Source organism: Schistocerca gregaria, chromosome 1, assembly GCF_023897955.1.
Source record: "Schistocerca gregaria isolate iqSchGreg1 chromosome 1, iqSchGreg1.2, whole genome shotgun sequence".
Classification (NCBI taxonomy): domain Eukaryota; kingdom Metazoa; phylum Arthropoda; class Insecta; order Orthoptera; family Acrididae; genus Schistocerca; species Schistocerca gregaria.
The window spans coordinates 694644940-694658632 of record NC_064920.1 but is presented as its reverse complement, the minus strand read 5'-3'; the positions used below and the strand labels follow the sequence as shown (position 1 = coordinate 694658632).

The window sequence follows — 13693 nt, the reverse complement described above, 5'->3', positions numbered from 1 at the left end:
AGTCGTGCTTCGGTAGCTCAGATGGTAGAGCACTTGCCCGCGAAAGGCAAAGGTCCCTAGTTCGAGTCTCGGTCGGGCACACAGTTTTAATCTGCCAGGAAGTTTCATATCAGCGCACACTCCGCTGCAGAGTGAAAATCTCATTCTGGAAACATCCCCCAGGCTGTGGCTAAGCCATGTCTCCGCTATATCCTTTCTTTCAGGAGTGCTAGTTCTGCAAGGTTCGCAGAAGAGCTTCTGTAAAGTTTGGAAGGTAGGAGACGAGATACTGGCAGAAGTAAAGCTGTGAGTACCGGGCGTGAGTCGTGCTTCGGTAGCTCAGATGGTAGAGCACTTGCCCGCGAAAGGCAAAGGTCCCGAGTTCAAGTCTCGGTCGGGCACACAGTTTTAATCTGCCAGGAAGTTTCCTCGTATACTGAGTTGCTGATACTGATACCAACACAGTGTTGGAATTACGTAAATTTTATGTTAATTTATGATTTTATTAATTAGCATTATGAATGTTATCAGTGGTCATAAAGAATAATAATAATAATAATAATAATAATAATAATAATAATAATAATAATACAGTGAGATGGAAGGATTCATGATTGCAATACAGGATCAAACAATAAACACCAGATATTACAGCAAGCATATTATTAAAGATCCCAATACCACAACAGATAAATGCAGACTTTGCAAACAACAAATAGAAACAGTAGATCACATCACAAGCGAATGTACAATACTAACAAATACAGAATACCCCAGAAGACATGACAATGTAGCAAAAATAATACATCAACAACTTGCCATACAACATAAACTAATAAAACAACACGTTCCCATATACAAGTATGCACCACAAAATGTACTGGAGAATGATGAATACAAATTATACTGGAACAGAACCATTATAACAGATAAAACAACACCACATAACAAACCTGACATCATACTCACCAATAAAAAGAAGAAATTAACACAACTAATTTAAATATCCATACCCAATACAACAAAAATACAGAAGAAAACAGGAGAAAAAATTGAAAAATACATCCAACTGGCTGAGGAAGTCAAGGACATGTGGCATCAGGATAAAGTTGATATTTTACCGATTATACTATTAATTACAGGAGTCTACCCCACAATATCCACCAGTACATCAACACAATACAGCTACATCCAAACTTATATACACAACTACAGAAATCTGTAATTATTGATACTTGTTCAATTACCCTAGAGTTCCTAAATGCAATGTAACATATACTGTACAGTTAAAAGGAAGTCACACTTGATCAAAGTCCGCGTCACTTTCCATTTTTAACCAGACATAACGTCTGAGAAAGAAAAGAAATAATAATAATCATCCCCCGTGGAGGCCCGGGAAAAGAATAGGCCTTCGGTTTGTTCTGCCAGTCGTAAAAAGCGATGAAAAGAACAAACCACTAATATGGCTAATCCCCCTTTTAGTGTGATTAGTTGGTTCAGGACAGAATTAATGAAGCCTCAGACAAGCGCAGTCATGGTTGGGGATGACGCTTGAACCCTATGCCCGTCCACAATGGTAACGACACTGCTAGCCACACAGAAAATGATTTGAATCCAAATAGAGGTGGTTTGCAGTATATGCTTCCTGCAACCACTCTAGAAGGAAAACAAAGACAGAGGATGAGATGGGCAGATGAAGTTAACCGACACCTCATGTTCTGTTACTACTAAAACAACAAACTTAGGAGCCAACACAACTGGATACAGATCACAAATATACACAAAATTTATTACCAGATATTCAGAACTAAAATTTTTAACAGAACAACGGCTAGCTGATCAGATCCGTGTAATAATAAAAAAATAACAGGATTCCCCAGTCAGGATTAGAGAACATCAAACGAGAAGTACAACAAATACTGGAACAAAATAATGAGCAATCAGAAGAAGAAGAAAATACAGTAGTGGACTCAAACATCCCAGAGAAAACAAACAAAGAACAACATGCATCAATTAAACAATCAGAGGAAAATGAAATCTTAAGACAGCCACCAGAACAAGCACAAATAGAACTTGAAGTGACACACATGTTAGATATAGACGAAAAATTTCAGTTGACATATATAGAATACAGAGACACAAATACAGACATTAGACCATTCTTGCATAGACCACCAAATAACCTACAAGTCGTAACAACTATCAACACAATCATACACAACAAAATAAATGAAAATACAACTATGGAAGAGTTACAACAACTGGTTTATGTAGGAGCACTCACTACACTAAATATATACACTAGGCAGAGATCAGAACCAATCAACACACAGAAGAAACCCACAAAACCAGCATGGCAACACAGGCTACAGATCAGAATAGAAAAACTGAGAAAAGACATTGGACAGCTAACACAATTTATAAGAAATGAAATATCAGACAAAAAACGAAAAAGGTTAGGTAAATTCTCACAACAAGAAGCGATAGAGCAATTAGATGAAAAGAAGCGGAAATTACAAGCACTGGCCAAACAACTTAGAAGATACAAGTTAAAGTGAAAATAGAAGGAAACAAAACCAAACATTCAACACAAACCAAAAGAAATTTTACCAGACAATAGATAACACACACATTAAAATAGACAATCCACCAAACATAACAGACATGGAAAACTTCTGGAGCAACATATGGTCAAACCCGGTACAACATAACAGACATGCATGGTGGATACAAGCAGAAACAGACACTCACAAGATGATACCACAAATGCCTCAAGTGATAATTTTGCAACATGAAGTCACCTGAGCAATTAATTCTACGCACAATTGGAAAGCCCCTGGTAATGATAAAATAGTAAATTTCTGGCTAAAGAATTTCACCTCAACACATTCACATCTAACTAAATTATTTAACAATTAGCATTGCAGACGCATATACAGTGCCTGATACACTTACACAAGGAATAACTTATCTGAAACCTAAAAATCAAGTAGACACAGCAAACCCAGCAAAATATAGCCCCATAACATGCCTACCAACAATATAAAAAATATTAACTTCAGTCATTACACAGAAATTAATGACACATACAACACAGAACAAAATTATAAATGAAGAACAAAAAGGCTGCTGCAAAGGAGCACGAGGGTGTAAAGAGCAACTGATAATAGATGCAGAGGTGACATATCAAGCTAAAACTAAACTAAGGTCGCTACACTACGCATACATTGATTACCGAAAAGCTTTTGATAGTGTACCCCACTCATGGTTACTTCAGATATTGGAAATATACAAAGTAGATCCTAAATTAATACAGTTCCTAAACATACTAATGAAAAATTGGAAAACCACACTTAATACCCAAACAAATTCAAATAATATCACATCACAGCCAATACAGATTAAGTGTGGAATATACCAAGGAGACTCATTAAGTCCTTTCTGGATCTGTCTTGCTCTGAACCCACTATCCAACATACTAAATAATACAAATTATGGATATAATATTACCGTAACAAACCCACAAAAAATCACACATTTGCTATACATGGATGATCTAAAACTACTGGCAGCAACAAATCAACAACTCAACCAATTACTAAAGATAACAGAAGTATTCAGCAATGATATAAATATGGCTTTTGGAACGGACAAATGTAAGAAAAATAGCATAGTCAAGGGAAAACACACTAAACAAGAAGATTACATATTGGATAACCACAGCGACTGCATAGAAGCGATGGAAAAAACAGATGCCTATAAATATCTAGGATACAGACAAAAAATAGGAATAGAAAATACAAATATTAAAGAAGAAATAAAAGAAAAATATAGGCAAAGACTAATAAAAATACTGAAAACTGAAGTGACAGCAAGAAACAAGACAAAAGCTATAAATACTTATGCTATACCAATATTGACATACTCATTTGGAGTAGTGAAATGGAGTAACACAGACCTAGAAGCACACAATACACTTACACGATCACAATGCCACAAATATAGAGTACATCACATACATTCAGTAACAGAAAGATTCACATTAAGCAGAAAGGAAGGAAGAAGGGGATTTATCGACATAAAAACCTACATTATGGACAGGTAGAAAATTTAAGAAAATTCTTTCTAGAACGAGCAGAAACTAGCAAAATACACAAAGCAATCACTCATATAAATACATCGACTACACCATTGCAATTTCATAACCACTTCTACAACCCTTTAGCTCACATAACATCAACAGATACGAAGAAAGTAAATTGGAAAAAGAAAACCCTACATGGCAAGCACCCATATCATCTAACACAGCCACACATCTATCAAGACGCATCCAACACATGGCTAAGAAATGGCAATATATACAGTGAGACGGAAGGATTCATGATTGCAATACAGGATCAAACAATAAACACCAGATATTACAGCAAGCATATTATTGAAGATCCCAATACCACAACAGATAAATGTAGACTTTGCAAACAACAAATAGAAACAGTAGACCACATCAAAAGCAGATGTACAATACTAGCAAATACAGAATACCCCAGCACACATGACAATGTAGCAAAAATAATACATCAACAGCTAGCCACACAACATAAACTAATAAAACAACACGATTCCACATAAAAGTATGCACCACAAAATGTACTGGAGAATGATGAATACAAATTATACTGGAACAGAACCATTATAACAGATAAAACAACACCACATAACAAACCTGACATCATACTCACCAATAAAAAGAAGAAATTAACACAACTAATTGAAATATCCATACCCAATACAACAAATATACAGAAGAAAACAGGAGAAAAAATTGAAAAATACATCCAACTGGCTGAGGAAGTCAAGGACATGTGGCATCAGGATAAAGTTGACATTATACCAATTATACTATCAACTACAGGAGTCATACCACACAGTATCCACCAGTACATCAACGCAATACAGTTACATCCAAACGTATATATACAACTACAGAAATCTGTAATTATTGATACATGTTCAATTACCCGAAAGTTCCTAAATGCGATGTAACATATACCGTACAGTTAAAAGGAAGTCACGCTTGATCAAGGTCCGCGTCACTTTCCATTTTTCACCAGACATAACGTCTGAGGAAGGAAATAAATAACAATAATAATAATAATAATAATAATAATAATGATAGTAATAGAATAACTACTATCATAACTACTACTACTACTGATTTTTTCAAAATTATAAAATATGTATAACAAAGAGAAAAAATTTTCACTCTGCAATGGAGTGCGCACTAATATGGGACTCCTGGTACATCAAAACTATGTGCTGGACCGAGACAGTAGCGCGGAACGTTTGCCTTTCACAGGCAAGTGTTCTGCCAACTGAGCTACGCAAGTGTGACTCACAACCCATCCTCAAAGATTTATGCTCATTTCATTTTTTTACTTCCATGAGAACCTCATGTCCTACATTCCCAACTTCACAAAAGCTCTCTTGTGACACATGCAGGTCTATCAATCCTAGAAGAAAGGACATCATAAAGATGTGTCTTAGCCACAGCCTGGGCAATGTTTCCAAAATGAAACATTCACTCTGCAGCATACTGCGTGCTGATATAAAACTTCCTGGCAGATTAAAACTGTGTGCGAGGTCAAGACATGAACTCAGGACCTTTGCCTTTCACAGGCAAGTGCTCTATTGAATGAGCTACCCCAGCCTGACTCATAACCCATCCTCACAGCTTTACTTCGTCAGTACCTCATCTCCTACCTTCCAAACTTGTTAAGTTTGACAAACTTTTAGTATTACACTATTTTATACAAAACAATTTTTATTACATATTTTCACATTTTAATATAAACAAATTATTGTACTTTACTATCTATTTGAATATAAATGGAAACAAAAAATTAAATGTTGTGTAAAACAATGTTACTGAATCATGTGGTGACTTTATTGTATGTATCATGTTGTTACTTAAGCTACATCACTTCATTATTAAGGCCATACCAGTATAATAAATTCTAGCCAAAATTTAGTAGCAGTATGTCCTTTACAGAACTGGAAATTCTTGATGTTCTCTTTTATGTAAGGAGCATCATAATTACTATGAATGGAGGCTTAAAAGTAATAGATATGGCCATAGAATAAAATGGTTTTATTAAGTTTATTTAATTTCCCTCCAAGTTACATCCAATGGCTGCAATGTACTTGTCCCAACAACCTTCCCATGGTTAGAAATGGATTTGGAATTCAATTAATGGGATGCTGTTGATGGTCTGCTATGACTTTTCCTTAACTTTGCCTGCATTAGGTAACTCCTCCTCCTTCACCTGGACATTTACATTGCACATTTTCATAAAGGTTCTTCAAAACACCCAGGTGAAAGTCGTGATTAACAGTTTGTCCTGTTGGAACAAATTATTGTGCACAATGCCTATCACACTAAAGAAACAAATGAGGATCATACTCATGTGTTGTCGCAATTAGCTTGCCTTTTTGGCATCTTTTAACAGTGGTGTCATACACTGGCTTTGCTGCTTTTTGAATCCTTTAACTGCAGCACCGAATCTCATTAGTTGACACAGTATAATTTTTCTTATCCATTCTTCATTATATGATAAATGACAATGTAATTTTTTCTGTTAGTCTCTTGTGAGTAAAAATCACAGAAATTTAGTGGCAATTCATTTTTGTTTAGTGTTCTGATAAAATGAGCAGGAATGTGCTTTGTGACATGGAATTCAACTCAGATAAATAATCAACTGCTCAACCACAATCTTCACAGAAAGTGTTTCTAATTTTACTTTTTGATAGTTAAAGTGAATTAGCTTGAGGCTTGTCTCAGTTTACATTTCTAGCCTATCTGAAATCTGCTCACAGCATTGCATCACTTAAAACATCTCTTTCAAAATGGCTACAGTCTTAACTGCAGATTCCGTTAAGAGATGCAAACTTGATGACATAACTTGAAAGTGTACACAAGGCAACTTCACTCCACTGGCTGAAGAATGATCCTGTGGGTCAACATGCCTGCCATACTGGAATTTTGGTTATTTTTGCCTCCCCCCCCCCCCCCTTCATAATCGGAACATATACATAACAAATCGGAAGATTTTTTATATCAAATAATAATCAATTTTCTGGATAGGTATTTGATATCTTATGGATTGCCTGTTTAACTGAATAACAATGCATATCCTCATTACATTACACGTTTGCACATTTATCTACTTCAGAGGTGACAGAGCTTGACTAATAAAGTTTGGAGCAAAATGCAACAAACAGAATTCTGTAGTTAAAACCTGCCAATAAATGTACCCATCTGCAGCATCCTTGCTGAGGTTCCTGGTGTGCTATTTCAAACATTTGGTTTCTTGATGGCACAACTTGTATGCTCAGTTATAATTCCAATGGGAAGTGCAAGACTGTACTTTCAAAGGTTTCAAGTTAAATCCTGAATTGGTCTACAGGCTTTTACTGGTAATATTTTTAGTGGATGAAGAAAGTGAAATTGTTACATAATAAACTCAAATTAAACTGAAGGTTGCCCTACAAATGTTGTCAAAGGCATACCCTTTCCAACACCAGCGCACCTTGTAAAGCACAACAGTGTTATAAGCAACCTTCCGGTGGATAATCTATGGCAGTACAAGATACTTGTTTCAAACAGCCTGGATACATTATTTTTAATGTTTCATGGAAGATCAAAACCTAAGTCTTCTTTACATATATGTGGGAATACAATACAATTAACATTTAAAAAAGGTATCGTTTAAATTGCTTAGAAGATAAAGGTGTAATTAGTTAAAAGTGAACAGTATATGAAAATACAAAACATAAAGGCATAAACAAATGGTCTACATCATATCCTGCAGAATGATTAGTCTGAAACCCATCCCCTTTGTAGCACCAAAGACTACAGCAGTGAGAGCATGATCAGGTACTACTTTCTATTGTCCTTTCCCCAGAATTTTGCAGGAATTAAAAAATGTTTTTGGGTATCTATCTAGAAAAGACCATATGTTCTTATGTGGTGGAAAAGTAATTTTTTGACTGAACTAATGATCTCTTGAGAAGAAAAATATTACCCATTAGCAAGAAAGTAATACACTGACAGATACTGTTTGAACACAACACGTCGATGATTCACTTCATAGCTCCAATAAGTCTCTCATAGTTTTTTGCTTTTGGGGGAATCCAATGAAGACATTTGTCCACAAATACATCCCACTTTACTTTTCTCAAGTTCCATCTCAGTCATGGAAAGGATGAAATGAGTAGGATATCTGTCCATATTTCAATTAAGATTGGATGGTAATGACCGTGTCGGAAGTCTTGTAATACGAACTGCGAACTATGGAGAGGTAATTTATTTTTGTTAGTTGTTACAAAACATAGAGCAGGATTATACTCCTGACTCCAAGCTGCTGATAAGAATGTTACTTTATCTTTTGCGTTAGACACCAAATGTAAGCTATGGTCTTCTGCCCAATTTACAACGGCTTCTCCATTTCCATCACTTTCCTTGTACTTCCACAGATGGGTATTCTTGATCTACGATCATACGTATGTTGCCGCTCTATAAGCACAGTATTATGTTGCTCCTAGTATTCAAAGCCAGGATTTTTTCTTCTCCGATTCATTTGCTCTACATTTTCAATATGTGTTTCCTGAACAACAACATCAATGTTATATTTTCATAAAGATGTAAGATTTTGCATCTTGATTTACTTATGCCTTCAATGTTGATTTGATATATCTTGAGGACAGGTCCAAAGTTTATAGGTGGAGGGTCCTGAGGAGAACCATCTGAGTCCATGTCTTGTAACAAATTCATTTTAGCTAGGAGATCTAAGAGATTACCTGGTTGCTTCTGCTCCTTGACTTTAGGCATTTGCTTTAAGTGGCTGCTGTTCTTTAGCACCACCCAGAGGACACATGTGATTTATGGTATGTCACAGACGTGAACAGCTCCAGAGTCCCTTCCCTGTAATCTCCCTGGTAGCACCATGCAACAGCACTATTGAGTACTGCTGAACTAGTGTTTTCCTGTCTCTATAATCACATTTTATTAAAATGAATATCACACTAGACATTTGGGGCCATTCTTTTGAATGAACATACAAACATTTCATTTCTTGTGAAAAACAAATAATTTTTTTTTCTCCATTGATGATAGACATCACATGAAACACACAATGAATGGTATTTGTTTGGGTTAGCTCTATCTACAATATGCAAACTATTAGCTGTCTATGTTCCGGAGAAGTTAAAAATCTGTTCAAGATGATTAATGTTAAGCAAAATTTACACTCCTGAGTTCAAGTGTTAAGACAGGAACTTGCAATAAAGTAATCTCTTACTTAGTTTTAAACTCTCTTGTCATTTCCAAATTTCCAATTTCACGGAAGATGCCAAACGGCAACTCTATCCTGAATCCTAGAATGGGGTGCATACTCAATTTGCAAATTAAGTTTTAGTTCTACTACAGAGGTTCATCCTAAATTGACTCATTTTATTAGTTATAAAGCTTACTGAGAAGTACATGTACTGGTACATAAAGAATCCCACAGTCCCTAAAGAGGCTTCTGCAAGTTGCTCAGTAAACAATCATGCTTAATAATCTTACTAGTTGCTTCAATAGAATAAACAGTTTATTCATCCTAACTGCATTGCCATGGAAATTACCCCATAGTGCACTAAAGAGTGAAAGAAAGCTAGCAATTGTGTCTCAAGATCAGCATAGTGGGAGTAGTTGGTTAATACAAATTTGGCAGAACTTCAGTTAACTTATCCACAGGCCGCTGCTACTTCAGTTTATTATCCATCTGGATACCTAGAAATCACACATATGGAGCTTTATTTAGTATTTGCCACTTGATATCTGCTTGTGAGAGTGCTGCTGAAATTCTGAAGAACTTAAATAGGTAGATCCCTGAAGAAATAGTTTCACTGTCCCATTTAAATCCATTTACGATTTTTTGATAAACAATTTCTACTGCAGAATCAAAATTAACTGTAAGTTATACATACACTGTCCAGTGTGGGACTTGAAAACTACACATTGTTTACAGACAGACATATAGTTTTTGGTTGTACTATTCATCAAATTGAACAAAACGAATACTTGAGGCAACAATATTCTGAAAAGGATCAATTGCTACATGCCATAAAATGGTATGCTGAGTTGCTGCTACACATTGAGATTTCATCCAAAACCTTCTTCAGAAAAGAAACCACACACATATTCACACAAGCAAGCACATCTCTTGCAAACATCACCCCTACCTCCAGCCACTCTGGCAAAAATATTTCTGGCCAGAGTGGCCGGAGATTGCGGTCATGTGTGTGTGAGGCATGTCTGCTTATGCGAATGTGTGCGGGGTTTCCTATCTGAAGAATGCTATGGAAAAATCTCAATGTGTAACAGTCTTTTGATTGTGCCTGTCTGCAACTCAACATGTCATCTTTAGAGTGAGTAGCAATCTCTCCTTTTCATCATACTCTTGACATTCCAACCAGGACTAACATTTGATGCCACTAGTCTACATACAACATACACACACTAAGTACTATTAACCTACTTTCAGAGTACAAATTCCAATACAGATAAATATAACACAGGTAACAAAAATATTCAATACACCGGAGAACAGCGATAAAATACATCTTGCTTGCAATGCAAACCACTAATTACCTGCTGTCATGATGTTTACCCCTGTGGCTACTGATCCAGTAAAAGATATTTTTGCAACATCTGGGTGGTGACACATGTGTGATCCTGTTTCACCTGCGCCCTATGGAGGAAGAACTTATTTCATTACTTTTGTACACAATTACAACAGGGAAAAACAAAAAATAAATATATTTATGTTTATAGAAGACAGATAATGGCATGAAAAAATAAATCCACCCCCACCCCTACACAAACAATACTCATCTCTCCCAACAATGGGGTCACACATATAAAAAGTGCACTAATATATAAGGAATGTCTACCTCCTTAGGTGGTGAACCCTCTGAGAAGATAAATGGATCAGGATCTATACAAAATAACTTGACCTGTATCTGAGCAGACAGTGTAGTAGAGGAGGGAACAACAATAGTGATGGGGGTGGCCACTGCATGGCAAGGGAGGTGCAGTTCAACAGCTAAATGTCACTCACAAGCAGAACTCAAAAAATACAGCTAGTGAGTCTACAGTCATATCAGCAGGTTATGCCAGTACAACCAATAATTCAAATCAACTGTTTTTAATAATAAACACAATAGGTCACACGATTATGCTAAAATTGCAAAAGAAGGAGCAATTTATTTTCAGCGACTTGTAACCCTTTCTTCTTTCCCTTCGTTCCATATTAAAATTAGATTATTTTGCCAAAACACAGTTTGGTTTACACAGTTTCACATCACTAATGCAGTTCTAATTGACAGAATCCTGAAACAGTCTATTGTCAAACAAACAACTGAGGACAATTAACGTCAATAGTATCTGTAAAGCTCATGCATGTTATAAAAATAAGCGTGTAATTTCTTCACTTATGTTGTTGCAAGCCCATACTAATTACATTTTCAACAGCTGTTGGTGGCTCTTAAAATAATTACATTGTTGAAAAAAATCTGCTCCACTTGGATGCTATCATATGCCAAGAACTTATTCTCAGTATCTCAAACTGTTCATGAATCTGTAGGCTGTTATGAATATTTCACTTATTTTATTTGTGCACTCAAGTGGAAGTGAGTGCCCTATATATGATCCAATTTCTTGAGATTGGAGGTAAATATAAATCTCATCTCCAGTTTAAAGAAAAAAAATCATTAACCTGCCTACATTTTGTATGCAGCAATATTTGATTTCACATACACCAAACACAAACTCAAAGCAGCCTCTATTTTTCATCGCAAACTTTTCAAAATCTCTAAAGTGACTTACTTAATGTGGAAATATCACAATAATTATAACCGTTAACAAAATGAGAGGCAGTTCATCATGAAATTCATGAATGGCACTATGACATACAAGAGAATCAACCTTTTTTACCAAATAGTTTCCTTAAAAGCATTTGAGAAAGACTCAGAGCAGGCGATGTGCACATGTCTGCATTCCTAGAGTGTCATGAGTCAGCCACCAACTGTGCCAGAGTGGACAGATAATGTTTTGTTCATAATGAGCAAAGTCAGGTGACAGCAAACTGAGGCAGCCTTTGGAACAGATGGGTACATTCGCCTGGATTGAGAATGCATTTCTGTGCAGGTGGCAAATTACCTTGTGTGAGCTCTATGATACATCCAACTACTAAAGAGACAGATACATTAAGTTTTCTACAATGACATAACAATCACAAAACCATCTGAAAGAAAGAATGGACATAGATAAACAGAATGCACAGTATCATATTCCAGAAAATGCCCTGCAACTCGGTAACTAAATAAACTGCTCCTCTGCTAAGGCAAACAATCCATACCAATACTTTAGAACTCTGCAGATGATAAGTATCTTTATCTACATACTTTGTTCTGACACTGCTCCTGGTCATAATTTATGAATTTTTAATTATCTCTTTGTTTCTTCCTCTTTCTTCTTCATATCTTTTCTCCTTCTATTCCAGTTATTTCTTCCAGCTCTTGCTTCTCTTTGCCTGTGTCACACCTTCCCTGAGTATATTACCAAACTCAACAATTCTCAGAACTGTCAGTGCCTTCACTTTTGCTGTAAATCATTACAGTAATTTCTCACAACTTAAATAGTATACTGCTGGTTTCATTTACTTTCCCTTCCTATCTGCCAAAGTCATCTCCACTAACCTTGAGTTTTAGGTGGCTCTGCATCAAAATGAATTACATTCTCATTATTCTTTCCCCTAAATTTCAACTCTTTACAGCAAATTCAGAAAACACAAAGTCTCATACTTTTTTTTGTTACTGCAAGCAGCTGTACTACAGTGTTTTGTGGTAAGTTTAGATTTCCATAATTTTTTCTGGTTAAAAAAAAAACAGTTTCTTATTTGACAAATTTATTTTGAACTAGGTTGTCCTGAAATTCATTTTGAAATAGGTTGTCCTGATATTCATTTTGCACTAGGTTGTCCTGAAATTCAAGAGATGTCCACAGTTTTCTCCACGATATTCCAGAGTATTTTCTGAAATATTCTGCCATGCCTCAGCGGCCCAATAAACAACATCCTTCACATTGGTCTTGATTATTTTGTCCACTAAGGGAATGCTATCATCTTGGATCAGCATTCTTAAAAATTGGTTTCTGTAAATCTGTTTTAATGTTTGCAGTATGCCCTGCTCCACCAGCTATAGAAGTGGTGTAACATTCGGCGGCAAAAACTTCGCCACAATTTCTCCATCACCTAATTCCTCAGTGCTGGGCTGAGATGGCACATTATCAATCAAAAGGATTGCATGGGGGGGGACAAATGATTTTCCTTAGAAAACTGTCAAACCGAGGGAACAGACTGGCCATGAAACCAGGCTTTTTTTCTGGTTGTGATAATATATGGGCAGGGACTTCATGTTGCAGTTTCTAAAAGCTCTTGGCCTAGCAGATTTGCGATCAGCATTAAAGGCAGCTTGTGATTACCAGCAGCATTGCTACACGCTAATAAAGTCACATGATCTTTGCACATTTTAAAACCAGGAGCATGGTCTTCTGCATTTGATGCCAGGCTTTTTTTTGGTAAGAGCAGTCTCGTCAGTGTTATAAATTTATTGG

At 36.1% G+C, this 13693-nt stretch overlaps 1 protein-coding gene across 4 annotated transcripts in view; it reads right to left on the bottom strand.

Annotated features, from left to right (window-relative positions):
- Positions 1-13693, bottom strand: part of LOC126364944 (4-trimethylaminobutyraldehyde dehydrogenase A-like) — a 167764-nt gene that overhangs the window by 67103 nt on the left and 86968 nt on the right. For all 4 annotated transcript variants that reach the window (XM_050008101.1, XM_050008098.1, XM_050008100.1 and 1 more), the window contains exon 5: positions 10670-10769. In XM_050008101.1, the coding sequence (XP_049864058.1) occupies positions 10670-10769 (100 nt within the window). The remainder of the gene's footprint in view (positions 1-10669; positions 10770-13693) is intronic.